The sequence below is a fragment of the Acartia tonsa genome, chromosome 12, assembly GCF_053477335.1.
Source record: "Acartia tonsa isolate MP-2025a chromosome 12, ASM5347733v1, whole genome shotgun sequence".
Taxonomy (NCBI): domain Eukaryota; kingdom Metazoa; phylum Arthropoda; class Copepoda; order Calanoida; family Acartiidae; genus Acartia; species Acartia tonsa.
Genome location: NC_137271.1, coordinates 2,305,026 through 2,331,070, shown reverse-complemented (window position 1 = coordinate 2,331,070; position 26,045 = coordinate 2,305,026). Strand labels below are relative to the sequence as shown.

Sequence of the window (26,045 nt, the reverse complement as noted above, 5' to 3'; positions counted from 1 at the left end):
CTGTAAAAATTCACCCCATTTGGTCAAGGGGTTCAAAATAAATCCCTTCAACCCCTCCATCCCTCTTGAAACCGTCGTCGTCATTTTCGTGGAGAATTAGGGAAGGGGAGATTAAAATTTATCATTAAATATAGTTATATTTTTTACCGTTAGGTGACTCAATTACAAATTTACTTTTAAAAATAACAATATTCAAAGAACAAAATAAAACATGCGTATTATTATTTATTTATTTTATTGTAAAAAATCAAATTTAAAAGAAGAAAAAACTATATTTATCCAAAAATTAATGGAGACAGTTAAAGTTACCTTTTTCCTTATAATTGATTTGTTATTATACAACCTTTAATTGTGCGAACCCGCTAACTATCTATCTATCTACAATAGAACAGTTCTCAGGCTTGCCCTTAATAAGGCGCAAAATGAAAAGGGATTGTAATCCGCTAAAATCATATTGAGTGGTTCAAATGAATCACTATGTATTATACAAAGTAGAATTATGACTGTTTGTTTGTTGGTACCGAAGGATCTCGCTGATCGGGTTCTCCTTTACAGGGTAGCTTCTCATAGATACCGAGAATGTTTATAACCACCCCCCCCAAAAAAAAAATCTTTTAAAATTCAAATAGTGGGTTCGACTACCACCCCCCCCCCAAAAAAAAATCCGCCCAACAAAATAAATTTTAAAAAAATTTCTTTTAAATATAAAATACAAAAATTAGGTTAATCAAACCTCTTGAAGCAAAGCCCCTAGAGGCGAAGCCACTAATTTACTAAAGGGAATACTCTTCGTTAAATAAATCTGAGGGAGGGGGGGGGGGGGGGTAAACTACATTAGTAACAAGTATTACAACATCCATTAAAGCTCTGCAAATTAAATGGCAAAACAAACGATTTTGTAGATTTTTCTAAATCCAATTTTAATTGATGAAAAAAGTTGTAAAATTGTGCAAATAATTTTTTTTCATAAACGTTTAAAATAGACTGTCTGGTAACGAATATAGAGTAACTAAATTTTTAAAATTGTACCATATCGTCTTAAAAATCATTTAATACTTATATTTGCGATTACTTTTATTTAATGAAATCTTCCGATTTTTAACATTTACAAAACAGCCTGCTGTATTGCATCAAGATCCATGACAGATCTATATAGGAAATAAATGTCTATAAATGAGCTCAAGTTTTCCAAAGGTCAGATGTTAACTCACACTGGTTCAATAATCAATAATAAACTCTCAATGACCAGAATGATCAGACCCATTATTTTACTCTATGAAGAATAAATTAAATTTTTTATTTCATGTTGCTATTTAAATTACTAGCGGCTTCGCCCCTAGCCTCTAGGGACTTCGCCCTATGAATTAATGGGAAGTCAATCCTCCTAAATAGAAATATTCAAAAAAATTATTCTTTGTTTAATTACTCTGTGGTAAAATTAAACCCAGGTTGTGCGTTTTATGCACAAAAATTTTAATTTGTACAAATTAAACCCAGGTTGTTTGCCGTATACACAAAAATTTCAATTCGTAAAAATTAAACCTAGGTTGTTCGCATACACAAAAATTAAAATTTAAAAAAAAATATTTAAATTTTTTTTTGGGGGGGAGGGATTTGTGGGGGCTTCGCCCCATGTTGCAGTGGGGTTCCCCCACCCCAATAACTGGTTTTTGTTAACAAAAATTTTAAAAAATTAAAAATTTTGGAAGTAGGGATTTTTTTATTTTTGGGGGGGTTGGGGTGTCCCACCCCCCAAGAAAATAGCTTAAAACCACCAGAAGACCAGTAGGTATATTCCCAGAAGGGTTGAGCCCAATTTGATCAACAGTTACTGAGATTTTACAAAAAATGTAAAAAAAAAAATCTTTGGGGGATGGTTTTTTTTTTTTTTTGGGGGGGGGGGTTGGGGGTGTCCCACCCCCCAAGAAAATAGCCTAAAACCACCACAGGACCAGTAGGTATATTCCCTGAAGAGTAGAATCCGATCGGTTCAGTGGTTACCGAGATCTTAAGGGACGGACGGACAGACAGACGGACAGACGGACAGACGGTCAGACGGTCAGACGGACAGACGGACAGACATCAAGCTACTTTGTATTATAGATATTGAAGTATTAAATTTCTATTCATAAAATAGAAAATTTAAGTTTATAATATAGTAAATCAAGGAAAACTAAGTTTTAATGTAATATGATACTAGCGACGCGCCCGAATGTGTTCAGATATTAAACTAAAATTTAACATTTAGCTAAATAGTTTAACCCTTTCAGGACGATAATTTTAAACAAAAAACATTAGGAACCTAAAATATTTCAAAGAAAGAAAGACAAAATTATAAATACAGTTTTAAATAAAAATAATGAAATTAAAATAAAGACGGAAGAAAAGGGAAGTGAGAGAGAGGGACATTAAATCTTTAAAAAATGATGAATAAACTATAAAAGTCGTAGTAATCTTTATGATTAACTTGATTTGTAGTACGGTTCGGAGAGAGGGAGAGAGATTGAGGGATAGGTCAATGGAAGAAATAAGATTAATAGTCGGGGATAGGTCAATGGAAGAAATAAGATTAATAGTCGGGGATAGGTCAATGGAAGAAATAAGATTAATAGTTGGGGATAGGTCAATGGAAGAAATAAGATTAATAGTCGGGGATAGGTCAATGGAAGAAATAAGATTAATAGTCGGGGATAGGTCAATGGAAGAAATAAGATTAATAGTCGGGGATAGGTCAATGGAAGAAAAAAAGTTAATAGTCAGGGATAGGTCAATGGAAGAAAAAAAGTTAATATTCGGGGATAGGTCAATGGAAGAAAAATGATTAATTGTCGGGGATAGGTCAATGGAAGAAAAAAAGTTAATATTCGGGGATAGGTCAATGGAAGAAAAATGATTAATTGTCGGGGATAGGTCAATGGAAGAAAAAAAGTTAATAGTCGGGGATAGGTCAATGGAAGAATAGGGTTAATATTCAGAAGTGAGATAACGTAGAATATAATTTTTTAGGTGGTGCCTGCACTACCGATTCACTAGTAATGTTAAATATGAAATAGATAAAATGCTTCAATTAACAATCTAAGCAACAGATCCTGCGATAAAAATGCTAATAGTTATTTATTGCATCGTATTATAAAATTAAAAAGCTTTCCGCGGATATAAAAATCAAAGATATTGGATTTAAACCAGTTTTGTTAGCCCTGAAAGGATGAATGACTGAGATAACAATACTAGAATTAATTATATATCTCTTTACTTTAATATTCGTGGAAAATTGTCTGTTATACGATGCTATATATGATTTTTCAGTATGGCTGAGAACCGGTTCTAATCCTGCGGATATTAATCGGTTTTCACAGCCATTCTGAAATAGCTATAAATGTTATCATTATAGACAGGTTTCCGCGAATATTAAAATTAAAAATAATATGAGAAAAACCAGTTATGTTGACCCCGTCATGAGAACCGGTTCGATTCCAGCGGGTTTTAATCGGTTTCAAAGCCATACTGGAAAGAGTGTTAATTTTCTATTTGTTTTAGATGTTGGACCAAATTAGAAAAAATAAAACAAAAAACAGTTTTGTTAGCCCCACCGTGTAAGGAACCGGTTCTAATCCTGCGGATTTTTATTTTAGATGATGGACCAAATTACGCCTCGAGTAACGTGATATCCCTAGGCGATGAGGACCAGTACAAAGCTTATGATTATCCGCCAGGCAAACGAATATAGCAATTCTGAGATAGTTAGAGTAAAACACTAGAGGGAGAAAGGGCCAAGTAACTGTATCTCCCCATTCCTTTGTCCCTGTGCCGACTCTCAATTGGGTCATTAAACATCAACATATAGTGTGGTGTGTATTAACACAGCCAAGTAGCAGAAAACAATTTGCTAGCAGACGAGAAAGGTTATTAAAAAGGGAGGGAGGTAGTTTTCTGCTTATACATCTATACTATAGATATGTTCTGAAATATACAAAACCAAGGATGACAACATCCATAAGTTAGAAAACACATAAAATTATGTAATGGACAAACAATTGAGTTATACTAGAACAGATGCTTACTTCTCATAAAAACGAAAAAGAGAGAAAATATGCAAAAAAAAACTCAACAAAAAAATACATTTAAAAAATAACGTTTCCTTTTTCTAATGCATGAAAGACAGACAGACGGAAAAAAACAATGTAAAAATTAGATGCGCATATGTCATGGGAATCTTCACTAAAATTTAAGTAAGATAGACGGCGTTACGGACTGACTGCCGGACATACAAAGTGAATTTTAGAGTAGCTTCGCTACTAATAAGGGAGGAGGGGACGTTGGACTTGTAATTGTCTCCATTTTTCACTAAATGTCTACCAACTCAGAGAGGGAGGGCGGTTTATTACACTAGTCCCCAAAATTTCATAATTACTTTTAATTGGTTGGTTCATTTAGTTGAGTGTTTAAAAAAAGTTTCAATCACTAATTGTAATCTACAAACAGGGTTATTTTATGTAACATCAATGTGAATTTACTTAAATTTATCAGACATTGGCCTATCCCTCTAGATCTCTGCTACTAACTCTCTTCCATTAACTAATCCCTGTATTCTTAGTTTTAAAAAATCCAGAATTCTTATTCGTATTGCTGCTTAGGATCTCTAACTCAAGAATTTAAAATTGTTCCGCGTGGTCACAGGAATCTTAATACTAAGGATAACATGCTCAAATATTTTAGGTAAGGTATCTATCTCTCTGTCTATCTATCTATCTGTCTATCTATCTATCTTTCTATCTATCTATCTATCTATCTATCTATCTATCTATCTATCTATCTATCTATCTATCTATCTATCTATCTATCTATCTATCTATCTATCTATCTATCTATCTATCTATCTATCTATCTATCTATCTATCTATCTATCTATCTATCTATCTATCTATCTATCTATCTATCTATCTATCTATCTATCTATCTATCTATCTATCTATCTATCTATCTATCTATCTATCTATCTATCTATCTATCTATCTATCTATCTATCTATCTATCTATCTATCTATCTATCTATCTATCTATCTATCTATCTACCTATCTATCTATCTATCTATCTACCTATCTATCTATCTATCTATCTATCTATCTATCTATCTATCTATCCATCCGTCTATCTATCTATCTATATATCTATCTATCTATCTAGATTGAAAACAGATGAGAACATGGGCGGGCAAAGGTACCATGCTGGCAGGAAGCTGGAGCCTGAAAACCTGGATCCAGCTGCTGGAGGACTGCTGGAGTCAGGCGAAGATAATGCTGTGTCAGGTAGAAGGGTGTCAAGGAAGGATGGATTGTATTGAGTCGTAGGAAAGGGGGAGCAAGGGTTGTAGATTACTTTAAATGTCAATGATTTTTAGGATTATAAGTTTACATTAATCATGAATTGAGATTTTTATCGTTTTTTTATTATATTTTACAGTTCATTTAAAACATGCTTTTTAACCTTTTAACAACAATTCTTTAAGTGATAATTATCCTTTTAATCTGATTTTTTGGATTATATTGATTCCTATTATAATAAGGTAGAATAATACAAGCGAAGCATTACTATAATAAATCCTAAAAATGAAAGTATATCCTTTTACTTTATTCTATATTTACGCAGTTTTGCAACAAACTTGTTTACAATTTTGTTTAGACTTTGAAATTAATGTTCTGCTTATTATGGTCTGGCACTCTACAAGAGTTAATGTTTGTTTATCCCGCCGTTTTATATTCAAACTACGCTACATATTGATGTTGTCATCCTTGTTTAATTTATTTCTAGAAAGCGAAGAACATCCAACTTTTAAACGAGAATTGGACAATATAGGAGGTATGTTTTCAAAAATATAAAGTAGTACCTAAAGTTTTTTTTCTGTAGCTTAAGATCTCAAAAACTAATGAACTGATTGGGTTCTCTATTCTATGTAGGCTTCTCAACGATTCTGTGATGGTTTTAGGCTATTTTGTTTTCAGATTTATGACTAAGGATTGTATTAAGCTATTTTTATCCCCTCTAATACAGAGCCGCTAGACGATAGGAACATAGCGACTTGGAAGAAGATTAAAGTCCCTCCACAGATTATGACATGATACGATAGAATAACCAATGAGAGGCCAGCATAAATTTTACCATATTGGTTAATTACAGTGTATACTGGCCTCTCATTGGCTATTATATCGTATGACGTCATATTCTGTGGAGGGACTTTAATCACTTTTAGTGACTTGTAAATATAGAAAGTATAGATGACCAATCCATTTCTTTAACCAATGGGGACATAGTGCAGGAACAGTCCGAACATATCATTGGTATATCTATATATCCCACTGGGGTAAATACCCCCTCCTAAATGGTTAGGGGTAAATTTTAAATGGGGGGGGGATAATCACCCCTTTGTCCCCCCCCCTTGGATGTCCTTTATACTGTATTTGTATCTATCTATCAATTATAAATCTATCTATCTAGGACTTGATAATGAAGTATCTGTAGAATATGATGCCCTGAAACACCATCTACACCACGAGCATGAAGACAATAGTCATCTAGAATGTGGAGGTATGTACGTTAAGAGCGCAGCTACCCTATAATTAGGTGTTAATCAGTTAATATGTTTGTCTGTATGTTTGTTTGGCCAACTAAAATATTTATGCGTTCGAGGAAATTGCAATAAAGAACTTAACTACCATCCATCTACCTATCCATCTATCTATCCATCTATCTATCCACTAGACTATAAAAGTTTTAAAGATTTTTAATCAATATAATAGATTTGAAATCTGCATAAAATTTTAAGGATTTTTTATAAAATTAGTTTTTTATATAATTCTTTATTTAAAGGCGCAAATACAAATTAAGTTAAATAATTTTGAGATATGTGATTGGTGGATTGAAAACTATCTGCGCTCTGATTGAAGAAGCTTAAGTGACGTACATCATTCAACCAATTAGAGCGTAGGTAGTTTCCAATCCAGCTATCCTATTGGTCAAAATTTATTAACTTAAATCGTATTTGCGCCTTTAAATAAAGAATTATATAAAAAACGAATTTTATAAAAAATCCTTAAAATTTTATGCAGATTTCAAATCTATTATATTGATTAAAAATCTTTAAAACTTTTATAGTCTACTATCCACCTATCTTTCCAAATATATATATCCATCTATCTATCAACCTATCTATCATTCTATCTATCCATCTACAATGTATTTCAGAAAAAATTGCGTTTTCCAGTTTTGGGAATCAACCAGAAGGAGCATGGAAAAAATAATTATAGGTCCATATTCTCTGTAAAAATGTACATAACATTTACTTAAGCCAAGGTGTTTTTCGATATCTCTAAAAATGTGGCTGTACTGATAGGTACATGTAGGTTAAAAATGCCTGATCCTAAATCTGTGACAACAATTAAATTCTATTAACTAATTTTTTTTTGCTACATATAGGTTGAAAAGTACAATATTAAATTAATCAAAGGTTAAATCAATGTCCCCATTTGAGATTTTTTACATATTTTCTTTTTTTGGCTACATGCAAAGTGCTTTTTAGGTTCTTCAGAATTTAGTTTTTTCTATTTCTCTATTGCAAAGGCATTTTTCATTCAAAAACCTCTTTTAATTCCATGCGCATTGATAAATAAAACAAGTCACTTTTTAATTCATTTAAAGCAAGCTATCTTATTTTGAAAATGTCGTTAAATCTGTCAAAACAAAAGGGATTAAGAGATTAAAAGGGGAGGGGTAGGAGGAACGGTTATGATATCATAATTAAATGATCATAATTGAATCGTAACTAAAGCAAAAATAAAATTGGTTATTTATTCTTTAAAAAAGCATTATTGAATTAGATTTTAAATGTAATTATTAGAATATTTGGTTGAGCATGCTATTATGTCGGTTTTAAGTAAAAAGAAGAATTTAATTGGACGTTATAGCCCTAAATTCTGCAAGAATAAAGCAACACACATACATTTTGAATTATTGAAGCTTTAAAAAGTGCTATTTTTTAAAGAGATATTGATCCATATTTTTAAAGAGAATAAGAATATATAAGTATTTTTTTCATACTCCTACTAGTTGTTTCCCAAAACCAGAAAACGCAGTTTTATTTGAAACACCCTGTATATATCTGTTTGGGGCAAATGATCTAGGATTTTGTAAAATGGCTACATATTATCCGGAATCTGTCTATCTATCTATCTATATATCCAATATCCATCTATCTATTCATCTATCCATCTATCTATCTATCTTTTTAGGAGCGAATGATCTAGGATTTTGTAAGATGGCTACAGATTATCCAGAACCTGTCTATCTATCTATCTATCCATCCATCTATCTATCTATCAATTTATCTATATATCCATCTATCTATCCAAACATCTATCCATCTATCTATCTATCTTTTTAGGAGCGAATGATCTAGGATTTTGTAAGATGGCTACAGATTATCCAGAACCTGTCTATCTATCTATCTATCCATCCATCTATCTATCTATCAATTTATCTATATATCCATCTATCTATCCAAACATCTATCCATCTATCTATCCATCTATCTATCTATCTATCTATCTATCTATCTATCTATCTATCTATCCATCTATCTATCCATCTATCTATCCATCTATCCATCTATCTATCCATCTATCCATCTATCTATCCATCTATCTATCCATCTATCTATCCATCTATCTATCCATCTATCTAACCATCTATATATCCATCTATCTATCCATCTATCTATCCATCTATCTATCCATCCATCTATCTATCTATTTAGGAGCGAATGACCTAGGATTTTGTAAAATGGCTACAGATTATTCTAAATTTGTCTATCTATCCATCTATCTATCCATCTATCTATCCATCTATCTAACCATCTATATATCCATCTATCTATCCATCTATCTATCCATCTATCTATCCATCCATCTATCTATCTATTTAGGAGCGAATGACCTAGGATTTTGTAAAATGGCTACAGATTATTCTAAATTTGTCTATCTATCCATCTATCTATCTATCTATCCATCTATCCATCTATCTATCCATCTATCTATCCATCTATCTAACCATCTATATATCTATTTATCTATACTTTTATCAATCCATACATATCTATCTATCTATCCACTATCTATCCATCTATCTATCCATCTATCTATTAATCTATCTATCCATCTATCTATCCATCTATCTATCCATCTATTTATCCATCTATCTATCCATCTATCTATCCATCTATCTATCCATCTATATATCCATCTATCTATCCATCTATCTATCTATTTAGGAGCGAATGACCTAGGATTTTGTAAGATGGCTACAGATTATCCTGAATCCGTCTATCTATCTATACTTTTATCAATCCACATATCTATCTATTTATCCATCTATCCATCCATCCATCTATCTATCTATTTAGGAGCGAATGACCTAGGATTTTGTAAGATGGCAACTGATTACCCAGAACCCTCAGTTAATAACACAATGTACAACTGCAAGTAAGTCTATCAAAGCTTCACAGATCTTAACGGGTAAAGACAACGGCCGATGTGCTACATCCACAATGATAATACAAAAAAAAAACATCTGTAGATTATAATTAGTGGTTGAAACTTTTGGACACTCAACTTCCCCCCTCCTTCCATCCTTGTAAAACAATGGACAATAATCTGATTGTAATAAAATATCCGGATCATGGAAAGAAAACAAAGTCATTCCTAAATTAGGACAGAAGTCACCTTCCTAGGAAGGACATAAGTAGCCTTCCTTAAGTGAGAATTTGTTAGATGAAGGGCATAACATGCCTCCCTTAACAAAGATTTTGCAAGATTGAGGACATAAGTAGCCTCCCTTCACCTCACAAAACCTAGCTTTTTGATCCTTCACATAGCAAAATCTTGCATAAAATTGGTTTTTGGTCCATCACATAGCTAATTCTTGCAAAACATAGCAAATTCTTGCAAAACATAGCAAATTCTTACAAAACATAGCAAATTCTTGCAAAACATAGCAAATTCTTACAAAACATAGCAAATTCTTGCAAAACATAGCAAATTCTTGCAAAACATAGCAAATTCTTGGAAAACTTAGCTTTTCTGTCCTTCACATAGCTAATTCTTGCAAAACATAGCAAATTCTTACAAAACATAGCAAATTCTTGCAAAACATAGCAAATTCTTACAAAACATAGCAAATTCTTAGAAAACTTAGCTTTTCTGTCCTTCACATAGCTAATTCTTGCAAAACATAGCAAATTCTTGCAAAACATAGCAAATTCTTACAAAACATAGCAAATTCTTAGAAAACATGGCAAAACATAGCAAATTCTTGCAAAACATAGCAAATTCTTGCAAAACATAGCAAATTCTTGCAAAACATAGCAAATTCTTGCAAAACATAACAAATTCTTGCAAAACATAGCAAATTCTTGCAAAACATAGCAAATTCTTGCAAAACATAGCAAATTCTTGCAAAACATAGCAAATTCTTGGAAAACTTAGCTTTTCTGTCCTTCACATAGCTAATTCTTGCAAAACATAGCAAATTCTTACAAAACATAGCAAATTCTTGCAAAACATAGCAAATTCTTGCAAAACATAGCAAATTCTTGCAAATCATAGCAAATTCTTGCAAAACATAGCAAATTCTTACAAAACATAGCAAATTCTTGCAAAACATAGCAAATTCTTGCAAAACATAGCAAATTCTTAGAAAACTTAGCTTTTCTGTCCTTCACATAGCTAATTCTTGCAAAACATAGCAAATTCTTACAAAAAATAGCAAATTCTTGCAAAACATTGCAAATTCTTACAAAACATAGCAAATTCTTGCAAAACATAGCAAATTCTTACAAAACATAGCAAATTCTTGCAAAACATAGCAAATTCTTGCAAAACATGGCAAATTCTTAGAAAACTTAGCTTTTCTGTCCTTCACATAGCTAATTCTTGAAAAACATAGCAAATTCTTACAAAACATAGCAAATTCTTGCAAAACATTGCAAATTCTTACAAAACATAGCAAATTCTTGCAAAACATAGCAAATTCTTGCAAAACATAGCAAATTCTTACAAAACATAGCAAATTCTTAGAAAACTTAGCTTTTCTGTCCTTCACATAGCTAATTCTTGCAAAACATAGCAAATTCTTACAAAAAATAGCAAATTCTTGCAAAACATAGCAAATTCATACAAGGAGGGTCCCACACTCAAAAACAAATTTTCAGCGCGATCCGACCACCGGTTCTTGAGATATGGTGACCTGGTGTCCTTGGTACCGATAATAAGATTTGGGAAATGGTTCAAATCCTTAGTAAATTTGGCTAAGTCCAAAAATTTTTTGACACTTAGAATATTTTCGACCTGGTGTCCTCTCAGTAGGTACGCTTGGTGTCACCTGGGTATTTTTTCTTCAAAAATTTGACTAAGTGTCAAAATTTACTAAGGATTCGAACCATTTCCCAAATCTTACAGTCGGTACCAAGGACACCAGGTCACCATATCTCAAGAACCGGTGGTCGGATCGCGCTGAAAATTTGTTTTTGAGTTTGGGACCCCTATTGCAAGAATTTGCTACGTTTTGTAAGAATTTGTTATGTTTTGTAAGAATTTGCTATGTTTTGCAAGAATTTGCTATGTTTTGTAAGAATTTGCTATGTTTTGTAAGAATTTGCAATGTTTTGCTAGAATTTGCTATGTTTTGTAAGAATTTGCTATGTTTTGCAAGAATAAGCTATGTGAAGGACAGAAAAGCTAAGTTTTCCAAGAATTTGCTATGTTTTGTAAGAATTTGCTATGTTCTGCAAGAATTTGCTATTTTTTGTAAGAATTTGCTATGTTTTGCAAGAATTAGCTATGTGAAGGACAGAAAAGCTAAGTTTTCCAAGAATTTGCTATGCTTTGTAAGAATTTGCTATGTTTTGCAAGAATTTGCTATGTTTTGCAAGAATTAGCTATGTGAAGGACAGAAAAGCTAAGCAATTTGCTATGTTTAGTAAGAATTTGCTATGTTTTGCAAGAATTTGCTATGTTTTGCAAGAATTTGCTATGTTTTGCAAGAATTTGCTATGTTTTGCAAGAATTTGTTATATTTTGCAAGAATTTGCTATGTTTTGCAAGAATTTGCTATGTTTTGCAAGAATTTGCTATGTTTTGCCATGTTTTGCAAGAATTTGCTATGTTTTGCAAGAATTTGCTATGTTTTGTAAGAATTTGCAATGTTTTGCAAGAATTTGCTATGTTTTGTAAGAATTTGCTATGTTTTGTAAGAATTTGCCATGTTTTGCAAGAATTAGCTATTTGAAGGACAGAAAAGCTAAGTTTTCCAATAATTTGCTATGTTTTGTAAGAATTTGCTATGTTTTGCAAGAATTTGCTATGTTTTGTAAGATTTTGCAATGTTTTGCAAGAATTTGCTATGTTTTGTAAGAATTTGCTATGTTTTGTAAGAATTTGCCATGTTTTGCAAGAATTAGCTATTTGAAGGACAGAAAAGCTAAGTTTTCCAATAATTTGCTATGTTTTGTAAGAATTTGCTATGTTTTGCAAGAATTTGCTATGTTTTGTAAGATTTTGCTATGTTTTGCAAGAATTTGCTATGTTTTGCAAGAATTTGCTATGTTTTGCAAGAATTTGCTATGTTTTGCAAGAATTTGCTATGTTTTGCAAGAATTTGCTATGTTTTGCAAGAATTTGCTATGTTTTGCAAGAATTTGCTATGTTTTGCAAGAATTTGCTATGTTTTGCAAGAATTTGCTATGTTTTGCAAGAATTTGCTATGTTTTGCAAGAATTTGCTATGTTTTGTAAGAATTTGCAATGTTTTGCAAGAATTTGCTATGTTTTGTAAGAATTTGCTATGTTTTGTAAGAATTTGCCATGTTTTGCAAGAATTAGCTATTTGTAGTATAGACGTAGGACAGATCTTCCTTAATTATAGAGTAGAAATGCTGATCTTACCATAGACAAACCAATTCTTTAACTGTAATCACTTTATTTAATACTTATAAGCAAGTTATTATCATGTATTTAATCAAATAGATAGCAATGAATAATTATATGTTATCCCTATAGATTATAACCTATATAATCTAAACCCCAAGTACTAAGATTAATAGACTATAACCTATATAGTCTATACCCCAAGTAATGAGATTAATTAGCCTTATCCGAACGCTACTGACGAGGATTTACCTACAAGCCAGCAGCAATAAAACCCCTCAGCAAACACTTAGTTCAAGCCGAGGAAAGAGACCTTGCCAGTAGCAAGATCAAACCAAAACTGAAGTTAAGCCCCTTAGTATTTTAGCAAGTTAGATTAGAAGGACAGAAAAGCTAAGTTTTCCAATAATTTGCTATGTTTTGTAAGAATTTGCTATGTTTTGCAAGAATTTGCTATGTTTTGTAAGATTTTGCTATGTTTTGCAAGAATTTGCTATGTTTTGTAAGAATTTGCAATGTTTTGCAAGAATTTGCTATGTTTTGTAAAAATTTGCTATGTTTTGCAAGAATTAGCTATGTAAAGGACAGAAAAGCTAAGTTTTCCAAGAATTTGCTATGTTTTGTAAGAATTTGCAATGTTTTGCAAGAATTTGCTATGTTTTGTAAGAATTTGCTATGTTTTGCAAGAATTAGCTATGTGAAGGACAGAAAAGCTAAGTTTTCCATGAATTTGCTATGTTTTGCAAGAATTTGCTATGTTTTGTAAGAATTTGCCATGTTTTGCAAGAATTAGCTATTTGAAGGACAGAAAAGCTAAGTTTTCCAAGAATTTGCTATGTTTTGTAAGAATTTGCTATGTTTTGCAAGAATTTGCTATGTTTTGTAAGATTTTGCTATGTTTTGCAAGAATTTGCTATGTTTTGTAAGAATTTGCAATGTTTTGCAAGAATTTGCTATGTTTTGTAAGAATTTGCTATGTTTTGCAAGAATTAGCTATGTAAAGGACAGAAAAGCTAAGTTTTCCAAGAATTTGCTATGTTTTGTAAGAATTTGCTATGTTTTGCAAGAATTAGCTATGTGAAGGACAGAAAAGCTAAGTTTTCCAAGAATTTGCTATGTTTTGCAAGAATTTGCTATGTTTTGCAAGAATTTGCTATGTTTTGTAAGAATTTGCTATGTTTTGCAAGAATTTGCAATGTTTTGCAAGAATTTGCTATGTTTTGTAAGAATTTGCTATGTTTTGCAAGAATTAGCTATGTGAAGGACAGAAAAGCTAAGTTTTCCAAGAATTTGCTATGTTTTGTAAGAATTTGCTATGTTTTGCAAGAATTTGCTATGTTTTGTAAGAATTTGCTATGTTTTGCAAGAATTTGCTATGTTTTGTAAGAATTTGCAATGTTTTGCAAGAATTTGCTATGTTTTGTAAGAATTTGCTATGTTTTGCAAGAATTAGCTATGTGAAGGACAGAAAAGCTAAGTTTTCCAAGAATTTGCTATGTTTTGCAAGAATTTGCTATGTTTTGCAAGAATTTGCTATGTTTTGCAAGAATTTGCTATGTTTTGTAAGAATTTGCAATGTTTTGCAAGAATTTGCTATGTTTTGTAAGAATTTGCTATGTTTTGCAAGAATTAGCTATGTGAAGGACAGAAAAGCTAAGTTTTCCAAGAATTTGCTATGTTTTGCAAGATGAAGGACATAAGCAGCCTTCCTATTGTAAGAATTTGTCAGACAAAGGACATAAGTCACCTCCCATAAGTTAGATTTTGTTAGATGAAGGACATAAGTAGCGTTCCTTAGATCAATTTCCAGTGACTTCTGTCCTAATTAGGAATGACTTTGTTTTCTTTCCATGATCCAAATATCCTATTAAGGAGAACTCAAATAGTTTAGTATTAACGGGCAGACAAAAAAACCTAATGACTTATTTTAAGATAAAATTTTAATATGAAAAACTTTTTAGAATACATCTTTAATTTAAAATATCAGTCTGTCCATCCGTCCGTCCTTCTGTCAGTCTATAAAAAAATAAATTCGAGAGAAAAATTATCGGCTTCTGTTTAAGATAGATATTCATTCTACAAAAGATCGACCATTGCATTTTTAATGTTATAAGGTTTCGTGATTTTTTACTTTATATTATTATTATTTTATTTACTTTAGACAGATATTTGAAGCTTATAAAGCAACCATCCCAGAAGATATAGAGGTAATAATATTGTATGTGTATGTGTGTGTTTTGGTGTATTTGTGTGTGTTTGTGTGTGTCTGTGTGTTAGTGGGTGGGAACCATTAAGGCTATAGTCTTAAGTTTATTTAAACAGCATAAAATATTTATAACAGAAGAATTTTGTATCGACCCCCCTCTTGGAAAAAATAAGGGGGGTGTAGATACACCCCCCTTAGGTGTCGTGTAACTTCCTTGATGATAATACACCATTTTAATAAAGCCAAGGGGGGTGTCAGGTTAGAGGCCACACTTAAGGAGGGTGTTTTTTTTTTATTTTTCAGTGAATGAGTGGACACGAAGGGGGCTGATACTAAAAATACTCCATTCTTTTTGTCTGTGATACATACCACGCGATCAAGGGGTGTGTCAAAATTTTTGGGTGCAATTCGCGCACCCTCATGGCAAAATTCTCTGTACGTCTCTAATAATTAATTATTTAATATTTTTGCTTCATTAAAATCAATTAATTATAAATCAAATGTGTAAAAACTAATTACTTTAATTACTAATTAAATTTTATTTTTGAACAGGATATGTCAAAACCAATACAAAATAAAATCAACTTTTTATTTATTTGATTTTAAAGTATTTTTTCCCTTTTAAATTTCTACCTGTATAGTTATATCTGTAATTTTTTAAAGCGAAGTATTTCTATAATTATTATCTGTATGTCCGTTTACCACAGTAAGCACTTTTTGTTAAATTAGGAATGTTAGAATTGTCTTATGGATTGAAAACTTTTGATGATTATTCCTGTAAAAGTTAGGTACAATTTAGAAAGAGTAGCAAATCCAATTATCTATCTATCTCTGAATCTATTTATGTATCAATCTATCTATCTCTTCTTACATCTATTTATCTTACTATCTATCTATTTTCTATATACATATATATCTATGTAGGTCCTATCAGATCCAACAAAAATCTATGTATCTATCCATTCCAGACGTTCCAGGGTTAAATGATGTTTTTTACTCCCCTTGTATTGTAAACCCGACCGTGGCTCAACACGTAGCGCATCCGCTCGTCGTCGGGAAAATGATAGGTTCGAATCTCGGGCCGACACCGCGTTATAACTAAAGACATTAAAAATGGTTCCTACTGCTGCTATGTCAGATGCGCGACATAAATAGTTATAGTAGGGGGAATGCCTTGGCCCAAAACAGGCGCAACTCGTTACCATGCACAGTTAGGACTTCTCAGACAAAGGTCGTGCATCACAGAGAGTTGGTTGTCTGTTGGATGTTACTTAACCTAATATCCTTGGGTGTTTGGACAGAGAAGGGTGCGTAACAGTCATCCTTAGTTCTCCTGGATTGCTGGATCAGGACCTAGACAGTACACCAAGTCGAAAAGGTCCTGGACTGTAACCCGCCCGTACGAGGTAACCTAGGTAAAACCCTTATTTTACCCCTCTCAAAATAAAATGCTTTGACGTCTCTGTATCTATCTATCTTTTTTTAAAATTTCTTCATCAATCTGTCTATCTATCTATTCATCAATCTATTTAGGATCTATCTGAACCTACAGAAATCCAACAAGACTACAACCAACCAGGAAACCTTATCTTTGAATATTTACAAGGGTCTATGCTCCTAGAGGCATCTAGGGACCCTCAAATTTCGATTTTAGTTTAAAATAAAAAGTTTTAAAATTGTGTTTTTTTTTGGGACGATTTTCTTAGTAGGGGTAAGTAACCTCTCCAAAATAATTATTAAACTTCCAATGAGAAGTTTAACTATAAAGGATAGACATATCGGTTCAACAGTTTGCGAGATCTTATACTATTACAGACAGCACAGCTCAAGTCCCCTCCTTGGCATAAAAATTATTACTCTACTCTTATTTTAAATTTATATCAAAATAAATGGATTGAGGGGTTGTAGTGCTCGACAGGCACTTTAAAGGAAAAGCACGATAAGCAGAATCATATTATACAAGTAACAAGATCTGTTTGTGTCTGTACCAAAAGATCTTGCCAACCACTGAACCGATATGGATCTCATTACAATTTAACTTCTCATGGAACCAAGGAAGGTTTACAACTATTTTGAGGAGGGTAACAGCACTCTCCAAAAAGAACTACCAAAAAATATTTTTGCCTCTAGAGGCCTTTAGGGTCATTTCCGCTAGTAACAGATATAAGATAAGTTTTTTTTTCTTTGTACAGGAAAAGCATGGAGCTGGCGAGGTTATTCTAAACAGGTAAAATTATTGGCCATCTCAAAAAACGCCTATCTAAGAAATATGTACATTGTTGTTTTCCGAGATAGACGTTTTTTGAATACAGCCAAAAGAATTACCAGTCAAACCGAAATCTAAGACTTTTGGTGCTTTCCCACAAATCGACTATTAAAGCACAGAAACTCCAACCCCTTTTTGTTTTGAATTGAAAATGAAGAGGGTGGGGATTGAGCTCTTTATGCAGTTTGAGGGAAAGCATCCAAAAGCTTTTTCTATAACTTTAATCTTAATTCTGTTGATTTTTTATTATTTATTTTTTTATTTAGAGGGGGAGGGGGATTGAATCTTTAAATTAGTCTATTTAAGAAAAAATTTCCAGTATGGCTTCGAAGCTGCTTAATATCCGCAGGATTGGAACCAGTTAAAACCTATACTGAAATATCATTTATAACATCGTATTACAAAACATAGTCCACGGATAATAAAATGAAATTTATAGGCTTAATTCCAGTTTTTAGCGGGAGTCATGGCCCCTTCGGGCTAATAAAACTGTAATCAATCTTAATTTTTCAAATTTTACTATCCGCAAAATGTATTATACGATGCGATAAATAGCTATACCTGAAAAATTTACCAAAATTAAGTAAAAATTTTGCTCCAAGAAATGCATTAATATGATATAAATAAACAATTTCTCATGTAAAAAGATTTGAAATAGTTGCAAAATTAAAGTAAATACATTTATAGTTTCAATACCTAATCCAAATTGATATTTTAAAAAATTTCCTTATAATAGTATTTTGAAAATGAAAATCTTTTACAGTCAGAGTTAGTCCTTACGTCCTTAACGGATAGCTCTAATACTTAACTTAGACATGTAAGAATTGTCCAATCAATTGTAAACATTAATTTTATTTTAGATGACCCAGTTGTGTGATTCTGAAGTGTATTATATACGTCCTGGCTACGCTAAAGACACTTCTGGTAAGTTTGTCCTTGTTAGAAGCGAAGCTGCTTCATTTCTAAACTAACCAAGAGTGGCTACGCCCCTAGCATCTAGAGGCTTTGTATTTGAAGATTGAAATCATCCCAAGACTTAAATAGCCCAAAGCCCCTCCAAATCTTTCCCAAATTGGAAAACTAAATTGTTTCACTAGTCATAGAAATCTTAAGCCTCAGATAAAGAAAAATCTTAATGCTTTATATCATCAGACTATATACAATTCAATGTATATTTTATGGAGGGAGGGGACATTGGACTGTAAATTATAATGATCCCAAAGTTTTATAAGACACGTTCTCTCATTTGTTGGCAAAAAAACTTTGTAAATTTTTATTAGGTTTTAAGTAGGTTACAAAAACTAACATTTTTTAAACTTTTCAACCAACACTTTTAGGGAATAGTCCCTTTCGTGACAACGCCCCTTAAGGGGCGATTTATCGAATTTTTAAAATAGCTTTTGATAGGTTATTTTAGGTTATATTGGGTTAGGTGATTGCGCCTCAGGGTTAGACAATTGGCCCCGCATGGTTAGAGCCCATTGCAGTGGTGAGAAAAAGGAAAAAAACATTGCCACGAAAGGGACAATACCCCATGCAGTTTAAATCTAAATTTGTTTTTCATTATTAGGAATGTATATAAATTTTTGGAATACTGTTATTACACGTTCTCTCATTTGTTAGCTTTAGATTAAACAAGGATGACAACATCAATAAGTAGCAAATCTCAAAAATACATGGAGAATGTATTTATTGGAGAAAAAATTATGAAATCTTTTATATAAATTTTGTATTTTAATTATTTATATTCTGTATGATAACTGACAGACTGACGGTCAAAATAAATTACAAAATGGATTCTCAGAACAACAGAAAATTTAGTTTTGATAATCTTAAAAATATAAAAATAGCCAAAAACCTGCTTAAAAGCAGACTGACCGCCATTGATGTTAGATAGTTAATTATGCTCCATTAAAATGGGAATGTTGACAAGAAGTTTCAGCCTTATATCTTAAATAGAAGCCAAGAAAATCATGTTTCCCTTACTTTGTGTCTTACGGACGGACAGTCGGACATTTAGAATTATAGAGTAGCTACTAAAAAAGTTCTAGAAAATGCTTTGCATGCTAAAAAAAAGTAATTCATGAATATATTTGAATTAATATAATATGATAAATCTAATCCAACCTAGCATTTACAACATAAGAACATAATTATGTACATAGGTAGCGAAGCACAAAAAAATCATTAATGGACAAACGGACAAAGTGAATTATAGACAATGTTCAGTTGTCAAAACAAGAATCGAGGAAAAATAAAGATACATTTAGGTCTAAAATATACTAGTCCCCAAAGTTTTACAATAACGTTTTCTTATTCGTTGGTCCAACAACTTTGGGGCATTTTTATTTTTATTTTTGATTGGTCGGTTCATTTAGTTGTGTTCAAACACTTTAACCACTAATTATAAAATGGGGTAATTTTGTGTATCATTTTTAAGGAGGCGTTGCTACAAAAGACTAACACCTACATCATTTTATCGGCCATTATCTTATCCCTTTAGATCTTTGACAAAACATACATGAAACAAATATTCATTAACCCAATATTTCATATTTTTAAAAAAAATTCGTCAATAGCAAAGATATTAATTCCAACCTACTGACGTATTGACATACGGACAGACCTTAATTTTACAGCAGCTACGCTACTTAATATATGATAAATCGGATAACCATATAGCTTAAAGAATCATAGGAGATTTATAGAGGACAAATTATAGAATATTGAAAAAATATTTGGGGGATTTTTTTGTAGCCAGAGCTGGATCTTTAAATCATTACAATGGTGCGCCAAATCGGGGTGAGCCAACTTTCCACCAATGCAATGAGAACACAGCATTTTACGAAATGCCGCGCTGTGATTGGCTGAAATTCGGCGCACCCCGATTTGGCGCACCACTGAAATTATTTAAAGATCCAGCTCTGGTAATTTTTTGAATAATGGAGTAATGGTTGTATGTTTGTCTGTCATTATGATGCTTAATATCTTTAAAACGGTCCTACAAATTCAATTGTTTTAATAGCGAAGTTTCTCTATAATTAATGTAAATAAGTTTTAGGGAAATAAAAATGACGTCATACAATACAAATGACAATAATAGGCCAGTATACAGTATCGGACAGCACTATACGCTGTTTTAGTTTTAGGTCATGTACATAATTCTATATATAAAAGTAATAGAATTTCTGTAAGTCTTCTGTACCGAAGGATCTAGCTAACTAATAAACCAATATGATTCTTATTTTACAGTGTAGCTTCTCGTATGTCCTGGGAAGGTTTTGAACTATTTGGGGGAGGTTACCACCACCCATCTAAAAGATATTGGACCTAGGGCGAAGGCTTTAGTATATAATAAACTAGCGGCTTCGCCCCTAGCCTCTAGGGGCTTTGCCCCAAGAAGTTTAATCAAACCAATTTTTCGTATTTTAGATTTTAAAAAAAATAAAAAATTTTTTTTTTTTTTTTGGGGGGGGTATTTTTCATTTTTTTGGTGTCCTACCCCCCCCCCAAGAAAATAGTCGATCCCACTATTTTAATTTTAGTTTTAAAAAGAAAATTTTTTTTTTTTTTTGGGGGGGGTATTTTTCATTTTTTGGGGGGGTTGGGGGTGTCCTACCCCCCCCCCAAGAAAATAGCTTAAAACCATCACAGGACCAGTAGGTATAATCCCTGAAAAGTAGTGCCCAATCGGTTGAGCGGTTACTGAGATCTTAAGCTTCAGACGGACAGACAGACGGACAGACGGACAGACAGACATCGTTCTACTTTGTATCATAGATAACAAGATGTCCTTCTGTCTCTATGTATACATGCATGTCCGCTAAGATTTGTTTACGGCTGGACTGGTCTTAAAATACTTTTCAAAGAAGTTTTATATTGTGCTAAAGAAGGTTTTAAGATACAACTATACAGTAGGTTTAAAAACAGATCTATATATAGTATAGATGTATATACATATAACTATCTGTCCCCCTTTTTCAAGGACTTTTTTCGTCTGCTAGCAATTTGTTTTCTGCTACTTGGCTGTATTATTGTTCCCAACACAAATATTGATTTTCAAAGACCCAATTTATAGTAGGCACAAGGTCCTTGGGATGAGATAATACAGTGATTTAAACTCTCCCCCCTCTAGTGTTTTACTCTAATTGGTTTAAAAACCAACCAATACCCCCCCCCCCCCCCCCCTTTGCACGCCCTTGGCTTACAGAATAAGGAAGGATTTCTTTAGAAAAAGAAATTATCCTTATTTTGCGTGCAATATAAGAATAAAAATACCAATATTAATATTATTACGTTTTTACCAATAATAATATTCCATTGAATTAATCGTATATTAAATAGCATAAATATATTAGGGACGGAGGGGACAATGGGCTGTTTATTACACTAAGTTTTAAAATAATGTTTTCTTATTCGATGGGTTGACAACTTTGGAAACTTGTAATGAATTTTCATTTTTAGTTTATTAAGTTGAGTGTCTAAACATTTCAACCGCGAATTGTAATCTACAGAATGGGCAATTTTGAATATTTAAATCCACGTATTCTAAATTCATTTTCTAATTTAAATTACATGGGGTGGAGGGGCGTATTCAACACCCCTCCAGCAAACTTTAAAATTTAATTTGTATATATTTCAGTTTCCTATAGTCCACATAGAATGAATAACAAAAGATTATTTGTAAAACATCATGTTTCATGCATTAAAGCAATTTTTAGTTACAATTATCTTTTAATATTAACAATAATATAAGCATTCATAGATTTTTTCAATAAAATTTAGAGGATTTTTTAAAATATTAATTTCAGGTTCCTGGTTTTTGATACCCCAGCTGGAAAACTTAATCCAGCGGGTTCCCGTGGAAATCTGCCATAAACCTAACTCACCGTGTCCAGGTATGTATAATAGACAGCTTTCCGCGGATATTAGAATAAAAAAAATCAGATTAAAGCAAGATTTGTTGGCCGAGGGGCTTCAGGCCCGGGCTAATAAAACTGGTATTTATTTCATGAGTTTTAAAAATATTCTTGGAAAATTGTCAGTAATATGATGATATACATGATTCTTTAGCATTGCTGAGAACCGGTTCTAATCCAGCGGATATTAATCGGTTTCGAAGCCTTTTTAAAAACAAATTACCCTTTCTTTATTAATAGTTGTGAGCTATGAGTGAGCATTACTAGTTTAGAACCAATCAATCAAAATTCAATAAAAGATTCGACCCCTGCATACAGATACAACTTTACAAGGACAAAAATAAAGCTGATTTTTCAAACATAGGAGTCGTTAGACAAAATTTCAGACATTTATCTAGTGTAGCAGCTGAGAAAATCATATTTCGAACATTAACACTTAACTCTATATAAAATGGATATAGTACATACTTGGATGTTATGACAGGTCAAAAATTGTCCTCAATTTAGGTTCCGAACATGTAACTCATTTATTGGTCAGTTCGTTCATCTAGTAGGAGGAAGAGGATGGGGTAAAGGAGGGTGGATGTGTCGTATTGTTTTTTTAGCCCGCTGCGACTTTCACTTGTTTAGAGAACATGAAAATTTGGTGCAACAACCAAGTAATAATAAATCCATTTCTTTTTAGGATTGGCAGATTGTGGTAAAAAGAGTATTTGTATACAGAGGTAATATTTAGTTATTTCTCGCATCGTATTATAAACAACTTTCTAAAACATGTACAATTATAAGATTAAAACCAGTTTTTTTATAGCCCTGGGATGGCGTAGGCACGGGCTTCAAAAACTGGTTTTAATCTTATGATTATACATTTTTATGTTTATGTAATGTAATACGATGCTAGACATAAATTTTCAGTATGGCTGAGAACCGGTTCTAATCCATCGGATATTATTAGGTTTAAAAGCTATACGGGAAATATTTTTAAAGCTATTCTTTAATATAAATTGTCTGTTTGTTCATAGACGTCCCAGGGTGGGGGTAAAGAGGTGTTTATCCCCATCAAATTTTGATCCTCATTTTACCTCGCTCAAAAAGAACCTAGTAGTTCTGTATTAAGAGGGTAATAGGAGGGGGGGGGGGGGGTCTGAAAAAAGCCAAATCCATCCTAAAAATAAAGTCAATGTGACCTATGAGAATCTTCCATAAAATTGCGAACTCAATCTTAAAGAACAGAAAAATCTTGATTTTTTTTATAACTAGCGATTACACCCCTAGCCTCTAGAGGAAGAGAGAGGCCAAATTTATAGCTCAAAACATCCAAAGACTTAAATCTTAAAATATAATAGCCTAAACTATAGTGATAGCTTACCTAAAAAAGATAACTCCAACGGTTCAGTAGTTAATGAGATAATAATCTTCGGACAAAAACCTTACTATTGCATATAATAGGATAAATTTTATGATCTTTTTATCTTCAGGTATAGTTTCTACAACTTATTATCACTGGAACCACCGCCACGCTCCCCCCAAAACTCTATCCCCCCCATAGACAACGAGCACACTGCCCCCCACACCCTGGATGGGGGTGTGCACAGAGATATTGTCCACACAATGAAGTGCCCCACCCTCAGAGCTTTCAGGTTCCCCTCGGGTTGCGTGTGTAACCTTCAAATTTAAGAAGGTGCCTTCCCTCAAAGTGATTAGTAAGCAAAGAAACCCTCCATCCAAACCTTGTTAAAGAAATAAACTGAAAATAAAGGAAGGTGTGGGGGCCTAGATCCTGTGGGGTTACCCTATACCCAATATAACACCCCTCACTTAATTTCCATGTAAGGGGGTGGGGGGTTAAACATACCGCCTATAATAAGACTGTGAGCTGCTTTGTATATATTGGGGTGAAGAAAAAGTATAATGTATGAAATATTATTTGTTAAACCAGCTGTCTAGATGTAACAAGGGATAGCGGAAAGTGTTATGTGTGACGTCATGAAAATATGTCTATTTTCTAGGGTTGGGCCGGATATCCGGCCATTTTCAATATCCGGCCGGATACCGGATATTGAAACTATCCGGCCGGATATCCGGCTCTATAATTTTTTATACTTTACACCAAAAATCTCTGCTTTTTAAAATCTTAAATGGCTATAATTTTCTTATTATTGAAGCTAAAAGAACATTTTTTCTGAATAAGTTTAACTTTATGTAAATTTATATAAGATTTCTGAAGAAATTTTTTTTTTACTACTTTAATATCTGGTAATTTGGCCAGTTATCTGGCCGGATATCCGGTAATTTGGCCGGATAACCGGATATTTGCCGGATATCCGGCGTTGGCCGGATATCCGGCCGGTTACCGGATATCCGGCATTTGAAATCAGCCGGATATCCGGTATCCGGCCAAAAAAGTATCCGGCCCAACCCTACTATTTTCCATCTCTTTTTCAATGGTTTCCTTTCCCACTTCTTCTCTCATCCCTTCTTTATAGGCGTATTTTTATGACGTCACACATGACACTTTCCGATGTTCATAACAAGAACAATTGTCATCCTAAGTAGCACAGCAAAAGCAATTTCTTTTAAAGTTTTAAATTTTTGACAATGCCTAAAGTGTTCTAACCCTGTGGGGCTATTTAATACTCAATATAACCTAACCTAACCTGTTTCAAACTATGGGTCAATTAATAAAACGGTCGTCTATCTTGAATAGTAGCTGATTAAATATAATATTGAAACAGCGCCAGTATACAATTTACCATTGGTCAATTACAATGTATACCGGCCTATCATTGGTCATTTGTATTGTATGAAGTAATTTTTTATTGAACACTATATGCTGTCACACAATCATATTAACAAATTATAGAGTAGTTGGTCTACTAAAATATATTCGAGTAATCGATATATAATTACTTGGATGTTGCACCAAATTTCCATGTACTCTAATAAAATGTTACTCCTAGCTGTTAAAAAAACAAACTGACCAATAAATTACGCCTGTATGAGCAACATATATTAACGACAAATTTATTTTGTCAATAAAACAACGAATTATATATCCATTATTTGATTAAATGATTGTTGAATTTTTAGTCTTTCTTTAGCGGCTATAACATATCGTAAAATTTTTTTAAAAATATTAAAATGGGGTGTTTAAATAATCCTAATACAACGAGTTTTTAAAGATCAAACCTCCAATTTGAGGATTTTTATGTCTGAAACTGATATAAGCCTCTAGAGACCATGTAGTGACACTTTAGGAGGGGGGGGGGGTCGGCCCGGGGGGGGGGTACACCCATCCCACTTTCAAATTTAGGTATGAAAAGAAGTAAAACAAATATTTAAGGGGTGGTAATTTTTTTAGGGGTAATTTCTCTTGGAAGGGTGGTGAAACTCTCTTCCAAAATAGTTATAAACCTTCCCATAATCTATAAGAAGTTACTCTGTAAAGGAGAACCATATCGGGAGATCCTTCAGTACACACATAGAAACAGACAGACATACAGAGATCCTGTCACTTTTATATTAGGATTATTTTTAACATCCCTATTTAGAAATGGAAAAAAGGGTCTAATTAATTCATAAATTTTAGTTTATATTTAACTCTGTGATATATATTCTAGTCTTTTTTCTCACATTTAAAAAGAATTTTAATCTTAAAAATTTATTATATGAAGAAGACAAGG

The 26,045-nt window shown here is 32.6% G+C and overlaps 1 protein-coding gene across 1 annotated transcript; it reads left to right on the top strand.

Annotated features, from left to right (window-relative positions):
• The first annotated feature begins 4,637 nt into the window (after positions 1-4,637).
• On the top strand, positions 4,638-25,195 carry LOC145333802 (uncharacterized). The gene is made up of 12 exons (XM_080179040.1): positions 4,638-4,716; positions 5,186-5,307; positions 5,810-5,857; positions 6,494-6,583; positions 9,453-9,531; positions 15,133-15,178; positions 16,711-16,760; positions 17,374-17,404; positions 18,304-18,367; positions 22,255-22,341; positions 23,048-23,087; positions 23,841-25,195. Exons 1-12 carry the CDS (start codon positions 4,700-4,702, stop codon positions 24,037-24,039), a joined length of 873 nt encoding a protein of 290 aa, XP_080035166.1. The 5' UTR covers positions 4,638-4,699; the 3' UTR covers positions 24,040-25,195.
• The last annotated feature ends 850 nt before the right edge of the window (positions 25,196-26,045 follow it).

Coding starts and splice junctions, on each gene's coding strand:
- LOC145333802 (XM_080179040.1), top strand. Junction 5,308..5,809: donor CGAAGATAATGCTGTGTCAG/GTAGAAGGGTGT, acceptor ATTTATTTCTAG/AAAGCGAAGAACATCCAACT. Junction 23,088..23,840: donor AAGAGTATTTGTATACAGAG/GTAATATTTAGT, acceptor TTTTATCTTCAG/GTATAGTTTCTACAACTTAT.